Genomic DNA, 15947 nt, shown 5'->3' on the forward strand with positions numbered 1-15947 from the left:
TAATGATTTTTTTTAACTACAGCAATTAATTTATATTATCTAGAGATTTATAATAATCAGAAAAATATAAATTAGATGCTAGATTACATTCTAGATGAAAAGTATACGGAAACTTACATTATTTGAAGAATATTTTCAAGCAATATTTTTTTGCAACCATTTTTTCTTACAAAGTTTTGATGCATGAATATAATAATCTATATAATATAATAATCTATAAATATAATATCATGAATATAAATCATTAAATCAAAATAAAAAATACAAACCGATTTTCTTTTTCGATTTTCAGACGCTCCAACAATTTTCACCCCGATTTTCACCCGCTTCAAAAATTTTTACGCCAGTTTCCATATGTGCCAAAATTTTTAACGTCAATGTTTTTTGCTTTAAAAAATTTTCAAGCCGATTTTTGTTCGCTTGAAAAACTTTCAAGCCGATTTTTGACCAGTTTAAAAATATTCAGCCCAGTTTTTGGCATAAAAAAAAAGCAAATTAAGAAAGACTAATAATTGCTGGCAAATAAAGATAATGACGTCAAAGTATATTTGATGTCAAAGTATCATCCATCACTGAATGAGGATGATACATGAGGTGTCACAGTTATGTTCAGATTTAACTTTATCCATACTACTAAAGCTCATTGTTAAGTGTCCAAATTTCTTATCTTGATAACTTAATTACTTCCAGTTATATTTAATATAAACAAGCTTTTATGAATGGGCAGTTTTTTATCAGTTTGTGCTTTTATCAAATCAAATCAAAACATCAAATCTCATATCAATGAGGTCTCAACTGTTTCACATCTATATCTTTAAAGGCGCAATTTAGCAACTAGTTCTACCACGAGAGTTACACTGGAAGCTTTACACCCCTTGAAAACTCGAATAATTGGTTTAACAATTGCTTTTGTTCTGTTCTGTAGTTAGTGATTTCCCCTATTACCGTGAGTTGGCTATCTTTTGCTACGTAACTGTGATCTAGCATATTGGTCGCGTTATAAGTATCAGTACAAATCACTTCAATCCACGGTCTTAAATCTTTCATAACAAATGCTGCAGCTGCACTGAAAAACGGTCAAAGTAGCATTTCTGTTTTCACAAATTCAAAGTTTTCTTCACTTCTTCAGAGTTTTCAATACTCTCCGCATCTCCATGATAGGCTTTCCGAGCCAACGTTTATTAGCCTCAATGCTGCTTCAGTACAAGACACTGTACTGCCTTATCTGGTTTCTACAGACATTTTCAGCGATTTTCTATTGCCATATTGTTTTTCTTTCAAAACTGCCTTTGGCACATATTTTAATTTAAAAAAAGAAGCTTTCATGAACTTCATATTCTTTATAAGCAAATTTAGTCCATGAAAACCAAATCATATAATAAACTGGATACCTGGGTACCTTATCTCCAAGCAGGACTAATATTAACCACGTTATGTGTCATAATGGTGAAGGTCTTGGTCAGAAGCAAGTCTAACGTTTGACGAACCATTGCTCGTGATAGAAACTGCTATTTCAGTGTCAATTTGGGAATTCACTTGGTTTTTTAATTTTTCATAAGATGCATCCAGATGTGATAGATATTCCGGTCAAAATCTCGGTTAATTTCTCTGCCAGGCATAACACTAGTAAAATGTAAATCTAATAAAAAAACTGTAAATAATTATTAATTTCATGTAAAAATAAATTTTATCTTTAGAGAGCTAGTGGCCATATGTACAATAGTTCGGCGTCTTTCGTACAATTGATCTAATCTGGCAGAAGTTATTTAATTCTTCTTGATGATTATTGTTTCATAGAAATCAATGTTTCAGGAAACCACTTAATGATGTTCTTAAAAAAAATCAAGTGATTAATCTCCAAGTTGCTTTTAAATTCAATATGTTTATTAAATTCAATAAGTTTTTCTCTCGAAACTACAGAAGAGACAAGTTTTTAAGAACGTCGATTTAACCACCCAATTCCATGCCCAACTGTACTTGCTCTTATAGTAGTAATTTGGGCTAAATTTATTGTATCCGTTGTTGGGGAGATTTTGAAGCGTGTAGAGTAAATTCACAATTAGAGGATTCTGCACACTCGTTTTATTTGCTTTCAGACTGTTAGAAGATGGCTCGGATTTTAAATTGGAAACATATTACAACACTTTTACTAGAGTACTAATCCATTATCTTCAAACATCTTTTAATTTAATTCAGTGTAACCATGTTGTTCTTGTACATGTATGTTCTTCTACTGAGCCCAAAATCTACTAATTTCGATCAAAATTTACTGATTTCGACAATTCTTGTGAGTTCTGAATCTTAATTTAGTATCTACAGATATCAGAAGTTTTGACATGCAATCTAAGCATTTACTACTTCTAAGTCGAAGTCTTCAGCAAGCTTCAAGTATAAATAATTTATTTACAGATGAACGATTTTGGAAAATTCTTTTTTTTTTCATATTTCAATTTTTTTTCATATTGTTCAATTTCTTTGGTAATATTCCATAAATCATCTAATTTTGCGTAAAATAAAATTTGTGCTTTCAGCACAAATTTTATTTTTACAATTTATGTAAAGAATAGAGTATCATATGCAATAAATGTAGTACTATATACACTTGGGCAATGAGATTAAACCAAACTAACTTCAATAAACTACATTACCAGTGTGATGTTAGGAAAATGTATACCACATTGCCGAAGAGCAACTTAAATTTATTATGGAAATGTAAAAAAAAAACTTTGTTCTGTTTAAAAGCTCTAAATCAAAATCAGAGCAGCTCAGTATCTATACAGAACTGACAAGCTATGACGATGAAGGTCTAATTAAGCCGAAGGATAATCCCATAATTGACTTGACATAAAGTCATGGATAGTGAGTGAAATTTAGATTGCAGGATTTTTAAAGGATCTAAGAATAAACTATTCGAAAACGTAGATTGGAATATAATTCTGAATATAACTGATCTGCGTCGTTCGTTGAGTCTATGTCTATTAAGTGTTGGCAAATGAAAGTTTTTCGTCAGACAATAAAGAAAAAACTAAAAGCTTCTTACCTGGACAATAGTTCTCTTTATCACCATAGTAAAGTTAGTAAAGTTCCCTCAACCAATAATCTATTTTGCGGTTTAATCAACAAAGACATTTAATAATTAAAAATAAAACAATCTGTTTTTTTCTAATTAATAATTTATTATTTCTAAAAGTATCTTCTTTACTTACTATTTGTGCTTTTTATCCAAAGAACCTTTTAATAATTACATTACAAAAGAGCAACAAGAAAAAAAACAGATAAAAGAAATTTATAGGGCTGATTTAACTAAAACGCCTTCGTTTTTTTCTCCACCGGCAGGGATAATTAAGTTTCCCGACTTTCCTCCGCTAACTTTGCATTAAAGTGTATTAACCATAATTCAAAAGGGAGAGTTTTTTGCTGAAAAATGCGATGTTTTTCGTTTGCCATTTCGGGATGGATCCCGTGAGAGGGTGCCAGGGGTCTAATGAGCTTCGCCTTTTATTCGTTTTTATCTGCCGCTCGTAAACATGTTACTTCCAAGCTGTTTCGGGTTTTTTTGTAGTTTTTTTCTCTGGCTATAAAGCTTTTTTGGATTTTTTTAAGATAATGGCATTATTTAAGTAACTTGCTTAGAGAGACGATATTTTTTTTTGTAAGATAATTGTGTTCACAATTTAAAAACCAAATTTAAATACAAATAAAATTTCTTAAAAAAAAAATAGAACACACTTATCATAGTACTGCAATAAATTGAATCTACTTTATAAAAATCCTTACCGGACTAATATTCAGGTGTACAGGCCCGGATTTAATATCTTTAATTTTTGTATATGATTTTTGATGTATGTGGTTATTTTGGTTTTTTGAATGTTGTTATAGTCGTTTAAGTTCTTTAATTCTTATTTTGTTATTTATTTAATAACATTACAACCTGTTTACAACTAGATACATCGTAAAAATATATTAAATTACTTGCTCAAAACATTTTGTATGTACGGGCTCTACTTTAAACATTTTCTCCACATCGCCCAATTAGGCAAAAAAGCATACAAATCCCAAAAGGGCTTGCCCAGGTAAAACCTTTTATAAACATAAGCTAATTCAGGGCGAAGCCTCAGGAAAAAATATTAATTTTTAACGAAGTTTAGCCCGAGAACTACCTAACCTGCAGCTTTACCCGGATTTTTAATTTCGGAATAATTAAAGAGTGTATTTTAAAAGCTCTTGTAATAATGGTTTTTTTAGATGGATTACGATGGTTTAATTTTTCTCATTAGAAAAATGGCTTTTTGTATACAAAGATTGATTATGTTGGTTTTTACTGGAACTGATTTTTTTTTTAAATATTTAATATACATTATCCTTTCTCCACTAAATAAAACTGTTATTTTTCCACTTGGTCTAATTTCGTATTTCTTTTTCAGTGTGATAGTGAAGGAGAAGATGACAAGGTAAGTACTGTATCTATCTCCATGCCAACTGGGTCTCGAGTGGATAATTTTCTGTCGTTCATTTGTTCGAGTGCGCTCTCGAGATTGGGTTACGTTACATTGATGATTTACGAGTGTTTTAACGAGTATTTAATTTAAACCTTTTGTTAAATGTAGATAAGTTTGTTTTACGATGGGTAAATACGAAAACAGTCAGCTTTTAGTGGCTTTAAAATCGGTACTAAAGTAATTTCGAATACAATATGGATTTAAATTACTTAAAACAAAAAGTTTTCTAAGAAACATACAAATAAAAATACATTTTAAAAGGTCCACGAGGTTGTTCTTTGATTGCTTGTTTATAGTTATTAAATAAAAAATAAATATGCTATTTTTGGTCTGATAGATATGACCTAACTAATTAACTTTATTATAGTCATTCAGAAAGTTGTAACAGGGTAATTTATTTAATAGAATGCTACGTGTAATACGATCAAAAGCCTTTGTGAGGTCTTAAATCGTTGGTTATTATACTTTAAATTCAAAATAAACCCATCCTTAAGCTAATTTGAGTATATAAGTTTATTGTTCTTCGCTACATAAAAATACTACCTTGATTTTAAACGTTTAAAAAAAAGTTATATGATTAAAGTAATGATGTAGCCAGTGAAAACCAATTTTTCTCCACTACGAAAGGTTGTATTAAATTGAAAATTGAACGATTTAACATTTTAATGCGGACCTGGATATCTTTTAGTTTTTAAGTCTTCTAAAAGGTATGAGGTTTATTATCTCAATGCGATATTGAGAAAGTTGATAAATCGAACTTTTAACGTGGTTTTATCAATGAGATCCCTTAAACAGTTTAACTAAAAGCACGATACTTTATTTAACAGCTAACAAGTTCTCGGCTCACAGTAGATTATCTTTCAATATTTGAAATAAAATATTCATATTCTCCTCAAAAAATTGACGAAGCGTCGAATTTTAAATAAAGGCTTGGTACAATTTTTTGTCAGGCTCGAAAATAGGTCAGGAAATTTGTATCATTTAATTTTTTCCAGTGAGTTTAAACCTGAAGAGTTGAGAAAATTATGGCAAAGCATAGAAAAAATATAAATTTAACATGACTTTTTAATAGCGGATTCTTTATGTTTACAAATGCGAAGATTCATTAAATTTAAGGTCTGGTAAATATTAAAACCACTCAAGAACTCTTTTCTGGAAGATTCGCTGACGTTCCACGTATCTGCAAAGACATCGTGCTGTGTGTCACTTGAATCATTCCGGATTGACGGAGAATCCGCTGTTACTCCCGGGGTTTCCAATATCGTTACACTGCCCTCTTCCTAAGCTCATTTAGTCTCGAAATGATTTCAAAGATGGTGAATGCCGGCAGCAGGTTTCCCTCATCCCACTGAACCTCCTGTAAAAATAACAATCAACGGTTTTCTTCAGAGAACGTCGTTGCGTAGTATAAGGGCACATTAGAAATTGCACGCCTGTAGATCTGAAGACCACTTTGAACATGTTGCGAATCATCCTTCAATTCAGGTTATCAAGTTCGCATGTGAGTTTGGGAATAGCTATGCTTCTCAGATCTTCGGCAAGCAACTCCTCCTTTGAGAAAGAGAAAACAAACTGTCGCAAACGTCCTTATTTGTCGCACCTTAGCGTTTTCGTGGTTTCCATAATAAAAGGAGCCAGTCGGTTAAAGTGAATGGCTCGAGCTTTTCTCCTCGGCGGCTTCGTATTCTGTAAAGAATATCGTTAATGGCTTCCAGCCTATCCCAGGATGTATGAAGTTTCGGCGGCAGACCCTTCCGTCCCTTATGGTCATAGAGCCAAACTAAGTCACCGTCCTTTATAGAGGCTTTTTGATTTGGTAAAGGGTACGCCTTAACCGATTTGCTGAAATAATCCATCACGACCAAGATGCGCTTATTCACTGCTTCTGATTCGGGAAATGGACCAGCAACGTCAATAGTAATCCTTTCAAAGGGGACTTCCTATGTTGTACTGACGCATCAAAGGATTTTGCTTTCTTTGCAGCCATTAATTGCTGCATATACAATGCATTTCTTGCACCCATGCCTTACGCCTCCCTTACTATTGACCAGGAAAATCTTTCCCAGGATGTTTTTTTACTTTAAGATATTCTCCTGACACACCGGCATGCATTTCCTTTAGCAACTATGAAATTCGACATTTAAAACTAACAATTTGTCGTCGTGGTCAACTATTTTCCCCCGCAACAGTTCATCTTTCAAAATTAGGGAGATCCATTGTGCTCAGTATCAGTTAAAATTAAGAGAATACTTCTCAACTTCTTCCTCTTAAGTTGGCTTCTTCCCTTCCCTTATCCAGGTTAGGACTATCTGAATATCGGGATTTTTCTTTTGGTCTCTTATAAGTTTTTCCATTTTGTCAAGTATCATTGATCATGGTGCTTTTTGACAACTAAGTATCTTTCTCCTCTGCCCGCTGACAATGTTTGCAGTCCTCTGCACAGGGTCTTCTCGATAGGGCATCCGCATTTCCATGGATTCTCGCTGCTCGATGTCAAAGTCAAACTCTTGTAGCCCCTCTATCTATCTTGACACTTGATCCTCCTGATTTTTAAATTGAAATAGCCATTTTAAAGCATGATTAATTCGAGGCAAGGGCTTTCTCCTATAGAGATTCTTCTAGAAGTGTTCCATGGCTTTGACAAAAGCTAGCAATTCTAGGCGAGTGACGCAATAGTTGCGCTCTGGCTTGGACATTTTTTTTCTTGGCCATCCTAAATTTGGCACAACACAGCTCCTATGCCTACATTGTTAGCGTCGGTGTCCAGTAAAAATTTATTTTTAATTTTTAAAATTTATTTCTCTTTTTTTAATTTTTTTTTGTTTTCCAAACTCTTTTCTTCCAATGTGTCATAAGTGTTTCCTAGTGTAGTATTTTCCAGCAATTTAGCATCCTGACCTTGCCACATTTGACGGATATCGCATGTAACAAAAACAAAGTTGTTTGAGCCATCGTCTTCCACAAGTAAGGCATTACGAAGCGGCTCTTGTAAGTCCGCTTTATTTACCTTAGAATTACAGTCCCTTTCCTACAGCTCCCTTTTTGGCTTAGCAACTTTTTAATCCACCAGTTTTGGCATTTTCACATACTTTATTTCGGATTTATTTCAATTCACCATTATTTATTTTTCACCAAAACTGACGTCTAATTTACACCTTATACCTGACACCAATGTAGCATTTTTTTTTTCGTTAAGTGTGTGTGTAGTGACACTACTAAATCAATTACGACTACTGGAAATACTTATTACTATTTATGTCTTAATTAAATATTACACCAATGTTCCGAACTGCACTGTACTGATCTGTCAACTGACTCGCAGCGGCGACGCGGCTTATTATATACTCGGCTGACCATGATTCCGGAAGATTCGTTGACGGTCCACGCATATCCAGAAACTGCGGTGTGTCACTTGTATAATTCCGGAATGACGGAGAATCAGCTGGTTTCGTTACAATTTGAATAAAATGATGGAATGATTTATCTTAGCTCTTGTGTTCTTTCGTAACCCATGTGCACTTAAACGAGTCATAATCATCTTACAAAATTTCTAAAAAGGCACAGGTCTGATCACCTAAATCTTGCTTTTTAAATATTAGGTCTACATTAAAAAATCACACTGCGTGAGCTCAGGTCATCTCAACACTTTAGTTCGTTTACAAATAAAAGTTTTTGGGAAAAAAGGTGGCCAAAATAGTAAGGACAACCTGGGAATTTCAGGTTTCAACTTTTATAGGGAACCTGTGGAACATCTTTCAATATTTTATATAAACCGACTCATAAAACTCAGATGTAAAGATTGAAAAATTATGTATAAGGGGGAGCGAACTGATTTAAATATCTTGATAACGATTCTTTAAAAGCCTAATAGAGAGTGAGCAAAATAAAACCATAAGGTTAAATATTCGATCACTTTTCAGAGCTATCCATTTATATCATGGTAAAACGTAAAAAAAAAGGCAAGCTTGCTAATAATTTATCTCCTCAATACTCTCGAATTTGTCCCCTGACTGGAACAGAAACCCGACGGCCCTCGAAGGGCCCTAAAATATTAAACGTTTATCGTGTTTGTGTTTCGCCCGCTTTTCATGGATCGTATCGTGTCCCGGGATAAAATATGGAAAGCATCGGGCCGGGAATAAAATAACGCTATACGGACGCGTCGCTACTTCCAAATTTATAAGCTTCCAAGTCGACGTGTTGCCTGCTCCTATAAACGTCACAGGAGCCAGATATATGTTGTTTTGTCGGTTACGTAATTTTGACGTATTGTTTTTGCTAAATAAATCATGGATCTTGAAATAAGGAATATCCCGCGATTTGAAGCCTTGTCAATGTTTGACAAACCCTCTGTTGTTCAGCACAAGTTCAGGTTATAAATGTCTACACTCGAAGGTCAGCCTTTACTGATTGTTGAATATGAGATTAAGTATTTGTTGTAAAATGTTAATTTTTCAAGAGTGTTTTATTTTTACAAATTTTTTTTTCTTTTTCATCATATTTGCAGTCAAAGAAATAAATTATGTTGCATATGAGAAAAAAGTATTCATCGAGTTTTGTAAATGTCAAATCAGTGCACAGATTAAAGAAACGGGCCATTCAACAGACAGGCGCAGCTGCCGAATTACTGAATAGCACAAAGTATACAAAGAAAAATCAATAGTCTAGCGAGTATTCTACATTTCTAATAAAACATATCTAAAGTTACCAAGCGCCTTACCTAAACTAACAAAGCTCTAATTTTTTCCTTATATGTGTTGAAATGTAAATAAAAAATATCGAATTGTAACTGATTAATTATGTTGAATTTTCTAGCTCAACGAATAAGCGGTGATTGCACAAAGTAGTTTGATTGTGATCTTAGAATACTAAAAATTAGCCTTGTACGTAGGGTGTTGACGTTTATGTGAATATGAAGTAGACTGATAGCAGAATCAAGTAAATTGTTTACAATTTTTTAGGTAAACATTAAATCACGGTATTTACGTCTATTTTTGAGTGATTGTATATTATAAAATAACAAAATATCATTGTATGTATAAAAATATCTTGGTCTTTTAAAACAGTAAGAAAATTGGTTTATTTTTTAACGATGCAAATTTTGTTAGTTGTCTGATAAGATTTTGGGTTGGATTGGCTTCCTCAGGGTGATTTTAAAATCCTGAATTAAGTAACATCCTGGCAATTAAGAAAATGTATGAACTTTCTTTGTATAGTTATATAAACTTGATAAAAAGGAGTCCAAATAATAGTTGTATACTCTAGTCTGGATTTGACTAAGGAATGATACAATGTCAGTAACGAAGAAGCTTTGGCAAAACCCTTTGTAGCTCGCATAATAAATCCTTAATTTTTTATAGCTTTTAGACAAATTATTTCTAGGTCCTGTTAAAGCATTAATTTGATAGGAGGGTTACACCTAGATCTTTGAGTGTCAACACATTTAAGTTTATATAGAGTTCAAGAGTTGCAGATTATATGAAGGTGAATTTTTCTTGAAAAGATTATGCTATGGCATTTATCTAGGTTAATAAAGAACCTATTTTTGTTGCAATACTCAGAAAATGTATTAAGTAATTTTGCAACTTGACAAAATTTATAGTGCTTCGAAGAGTTAAAGTCTAGTGCAACGATATATTAGAATGGTCACCCGTCAAAACACCAGCATTCCACCTGCCAAACAATGTCATCCACCTTCTATTTACATTGTTTGAGAAGTAAAATGCTGGTGTTTTGACGGGTGACCATTCTAATATATCATTGCACTGGACTTTATATATGCATTTAATCATCGGCATTTAAAGTATGTTCAGTATATGAAAAGCACTGGCTCACGTCGTTTAAAAACATATTAAAGAGTAAGGGACCCAGGTGTGAGTCTTAAGGTACTCCTAATGTAACATCCGCATCTTTATCATACCTCATCATAGATTTTATGTCATTAATTACCACAAATTGAGTTCTGTCCTTGAGATAGTTTTTCAAAAGTCTGAGAAGTGCTCCATGCACACCAACACTTTTAAGTTTAGTTCGGATGATGAACCTTATCAAACGCTTGGGAAAAAATTAGTATACATAGCACAAACCTCCCTCCAGTGCTCCTTCCATAGCTTCGTTAATGTTTTAAATGTACGGTACATATTGGTAAGAATCGTGCGGCCTTGAAGAAGCCATGTTGATTATGATCGATTGTAAGTTTAATATCAAAGAAAAGTTGTTGGAAAATAAGTAATTCAAAAATTTTAGCAAATCGACTTAGGAGTGATATAGGTCTGTAACTAGAAATATTGATTTTTTCCCCAGATTTATGTATTGGAACGATTTAAGCAATTTTCAACAGTTTAGGATACGTACCTGTCAAATTACATTTATTTTATATGAGGTCGACTAAAGCTTGGACATAGTTTTAAAAATGAGGCAGGTAGTCCATCAGGACCAGGACCTTTACTTGAACCTAGTGGGATTTAGCCCTTATTATGCTGATTTCTGAAATATTTCATATCGTAAAATGATTAGAAATCGGTTTTACCTGGGAGTGTGTTACAATTTCTTTTTTAAATACACTGTAAAAGTATTGAGAAAAGAAACTCACAAATTGCATCACTGTTAGTGGCTTGTTGGACATCATAGATTTAAAATTATTTTTATTATTTAGACCAACATTTTTTTGTGTCTATTATGATATTATTCTCAGTTATATCAATGTACTGCTTATAATAAACTAAAATACTATATTTTAAACGCTTTCTTAAGTGGAGAAACTGATAATAATCATTTAAGTTTTTGTATTTTTTGCACTTTTTATGAGTGTTTTCTTTTTCTTTAAAACTATATTAAATATTTGGTTTTGTTTACATATCAATAATATCATTTAATATATTTAGAAAACATTTCAACACTAGCATCGACATCGCCAACCCTAAAAATATCATTCCAGTTGTACTTTAACAATCTGTTATTTATGGCAGTATAATCAGCTTCTAAAAATTTTATTTTCCTCTAGGAATTACTAAAATAACAAGATTTTTGACTGGATTTAAATTTATTGTAATGTCTATTGGCATATGGTAAAGGTCCTGAGTTACAAATTGAATAATACATTTATTCACCTTAATTTTATGGGACAAGAACAGAGCTACGTCCAGAATCTTATTATGCTAAATGCTGACTAATGTGATCAGAGAAAAAAATTTCACATCATAATCTGGGCTTCAACTGTTACAATCTCTTGGAGGTTAAATAAGTCGGGTTGAGAAAGAGTGCTCTAAATGACCACATCTTTTTTACAGCTACTCCTAGAACATGCTTGTTATTCCGCTGTTTTCATATTGACCAATGAAGAAACGATCAAAATATCCTTCTTCAAAACCGATAACAAAAACATATAACCTATGATATATGTCACTCTTCTCAATAAGTACTCAATGTTCTTACATATTTATTGAAATAAGAGTCGATAATCTTCTTTACAATAAATAATTCCTAAAACGAGCCGCGTAGCGCCATCTACAACCACATGCGGAAACCCAACTATGGCCAATGCGATTCGGCCAACGAAGGAATATATAAAATGAAAAAGAGCGGAAAAGAAAATCTAAAAGCGTTTTTTATGTGCCTTGCTTGAGTGTAATACCACACAGTGTCGACAAATCTCGGCTAAAGACCGCCCGTTGGGGAAATCGGGGACTACTGTGGGGGGTCTGGGGGATTTTTGGCTCCCCGGCGTTTGGTTGGGAGAGAGACGTGGGGCCTACTATGTTACCGAAGGATATAAATGCCGTCAAAATTATTTGGCTTCATAAATAGAGGAACTAAACTTGCTCCCAAATCAATGAATTTATATACAGGTATACACAACAGTATTACAATATCCAGATTGCAATCTGTGATTTAGGATACTGTTCAAGGTCTAATCTTATGATTTCAAGTTTTTATAGTTTTAGATCGATCGCTCTTCCATCTTGGAGGATTGTTTAGTAGTCTTGACTCTGGTATTAACACATCAGTTGTATCTATATTACATAATATTTATGTCATTTCTGATTGTATCTCTTTGTATGTCCTCAGGTTTAACATTTTTATATTCGATTCATTGGGAAAAAATCGGGTGATCTTGGAGGTCACAGTAAAATATTAATATCAGGAATCTAAACAGCGGGTGTGCACGATTTCTTATAGGGCCGTACAAGTGCACGGATTTTGTTCATGTCAGGCTCGTCCTCCGTTTTTTGTTTATTTATGCCCAATTATTATTTGATACTTCTTTCTATTATGTAACCACATAATTTCTGATTACATCTTTTCTCACAATAACCCCCTAAAAAAGTTCTTACAGCGCCTTAAATCGAACGCATATTGCTACCATACAATTTAACATTCGTAACTCATATTGGTTCGATTAGGGACAAATTGGGTATTCTTGGAGGCTACGGTAAAAGATAGAGACCACTAAAACCGTCCGCAAGGTGTGTCCAGCGTCGAGTAGGGTCCGTGCCCTTTTTCATTTAATATTGTAAAATGTTAAATTTAAATTCCTATTCTCATACTTGTTCAATAAGAAATCAATCGGGTAGTATAGTGGGAAATAAAAAATTCGAGGGGCACGCTAAATATTAATATCAGAAAACCTGAGGAAATGAAATGAATATATTACTGTACAACATATTTTTCACAATGGTCTGTAGCGGCTATACATTGGTATGCATGCAAGATATGCATTGGCATAAAAGTAATTACGCATAAAATTACAGACACAGTTTGAAATTTTATGTTAAACACACAATAGATACAAAATTACAATTTCAAATAATTTAGAACAACATCACAAGTTAAAACTGTAACACATTATAGCAATTCACAGCAGCAATAAACCTATTGATTGATAATTCACGAATTTTTCCAGGTAATCTATTTGTAAAGTTAGCTGCATAGTGGAGTTCTGCATTCCAATAGGTTTTTATCAATCTCCTCAACAGTCCTATATAAACTGTTATTTTTAAAAGCATCCAGAAGTTATTCATAGATATACTGTGATTGAGTGCTAAGTAGCTTAAAGCGGTGAAATATAGCTTTTGCATCAAATCTGTAGGCAGCTCCAGCAACGGCTCTCCTAAAACCAAACAGTCTTAAAAAATATGCGTGTTTGGGGCAAGTAAACCATATACATAAGCTGAATGCTTAAGAGAATGGTAGGCTACCAATACAACACTCAATCTTTGAAGTTGAAATTTACCAACAAGGCATGATTATCACTTTGTATGGCTATTTATTTTTCAATAGTGAATTGTTGGTACAAATTTATTCTTAGAAACTGTTTTGCCAGAAGAGAGTCAGTGTGTCTTAAGGTAAAAATCATGTTTTCCGTTTTATATAGATTTAGGTTAAGACGATTTGTCCTAAACCAGTCATTTCACCCAGCTTTTTGTGATTTCAAGGTCATTGGTTCTCACCATGAAACTGGTATCATCTGCATAGAGAGGCACAAAATAGTTTGTAAGGGCTGTTGGGATCTTATTCATATGAATAAGAAATAACGAGGGCCAAAATGGAACCCTGTGGTACTCCATGTCTCACAAATTAAACTTCTGTTAGCTTAGACTGAAAAAAAAGTTGCTGGTCTTCTATTTGTTAGGTAGTTCTCAAGTAAATTTCGACCAGTTTCAGTAAGACCATAGTAAAAAAAGGTTTTATAAAGGTCACACAAAACTAAACAAACAAAGTTTTTTTCTCAAAGCTTCTGACTATGTAATCACAAAGCCTTCCTACAGCTTCTTCAGTTGATCTACCTGCCCAGAATCAAAATTGCTCAGCAGTAATAATAGACTTGCTTGAAAGTATGCACAGAGTTGCTTTTTAATCAGCCACTTAAACATTTTTTAGACTTCTTAGTTAGATGATCATTTAACACATACTGACCGTCATGTTTAGACCATAAAAATCCTGGCTGTGTTTTGCCTTTAAAGTGTCTATCTCTTCTCGCACATCATTGAAACTCACTTCAGAACAAGATAAGTAGTTATTGCTAGGAGGTTTTGCTTATTCAGAGAAGTTATTTAAATGGACGTGCAATTTGCAAAGATTTTGTTCATGCCATTCTCGTCGTATACGTATGCACAGTTCATTGAATTTGTGCGAGTTCATTTACGAGGTTTAATTGTAGATGAACGTGTAATCTAGGAACCACTGCCCACTGGGCCTCTTTAAGGACCGTACAAATTACACGGAAGTTCATAACAGACTAGGGCGCGTGCGCGTTTACGTTTTATGTATGTGAAGGTTAGTTTATATAAATTAAATAAGACTATAGTCTGGATTTTAACCCTTATTTAAAGTTTTTTTTGCATATAAATTTTCACTTGCATCCATTAAAGTCGTACCGATTAAAATTCATCATGTAAGAAGCATCCTACGCAAAAGATGTAGAAACATGCACGCAAGCCGTTCATAACTACTGTAGCTCAGACATGTGTATTTTAAGAGCACCGGCACCGCGTTGAATCACATGGAACAACAAAAACGGCTCATTGTATGCTAATAGACGTATTTAGCCTGTCACATTTAGTTTACATACAAATTGTATTGTAATGTCGCTTGAGACCCACGCCATTGATGTTCTTTTGTTTCGGCTCATTCGTGTTGTTCGTGTGTCGCAGTCTAAGCTCATATTTATATGTATATTCGTACAAGAGCTTTCGAGGTGCGGCTGTCATCATAATTTTAAGTGGATTTTCATATTATACCTATATATCGCTTTATTATGTGGTATTAAAAGAGCGTGACAAATTGGTTAGCATAATAGCATGAACGATACGTAAATGCTGAGTAATTTTAAGGCGTTTTAGAATAATGAATGCCCAAGGGATAATATAGTAATAATTGATGATAAAATCAGTTTGGTTAGCGTCAATTTATTACCTATGCGTCCGCTATACAAGATAATTAAGAATATATTTTTTTTGTGTTGACAAAAGTGCTCCACATTTATTTCATACAAGGGGGGACATAATAAAAATCAAACACAAGTAGCGTATAAAAAAACACACCAAATGTTTCCCTTAATACAAAATCCCCCAAATCTCGTCCTAATCCACATCCTCAATAAATAGCTTTAACATCGCCGCCAGACAGCCTCTTTTTGAACGACTGGTCATGATGTTCCGTAATAAAATAAAAGATCCGAAAAACAAACTATTCGTGCCCTCAGGTGGCGGACGTATATCCCTTCCCAATATGGCGACAGCCGACGGGAAGCGGTTTCTTCTTCGATATCTGGCTTTTCTTTTTCAAATATCCGGAGAGGGTTTTCAATAAGATATCCAACGATAAATCCGGGCGCCTACTATACGTGTAAGAGAAGTGGCATTTGTAGAAAGTGATCATGAAATAAATTGTTAGATAAGTTAATGCTCCTGGACGTAAATCTTTCTTATGGTCCATTGTTTCGGATAA

General features: G+C 33.5%; 1 protein-coding gene across 8 annotated transcripts in view; it reads left to right on the forward strand.

Annotated features, from left to right (window-relative positions):
• Positions 1-15947, forward strand: part of LOC126737937 (autism susceptibility gene 2 protein-like) — a 241911-nt gene that overhangs the window by 58593 nt on the left and 167371 nt on the right. For all 8 annotated transcript variants that reach the window (XM_050443046.1, XM_050443049.1, XM_050443050.1 and 5 more), the window contains one exon: positions 4425-4451. In XM_050443046.1, the coding sequence (XP_050299003.1) occupies positions 4425-4451 (27 nt within the window). The remainder of the gene's footprint in view (positions 1-4424; positions 4452-15947) is intronic.

This window comes from Anthonomus grandis, chromosome 6 (assembly GCF_022605725.1).
Source record: "Anthonomus grandis grandis chromosome 6, icAntGran1.3, whole genome shotgun sequence".
Classification (NCBI taxonomy): domain Eukaryota; kingdom Metazoa; phylum Arthropoda; class Insecta; order Coleoptera; family Curculionidae; genus Anthonomus; species Anthonomus grandis.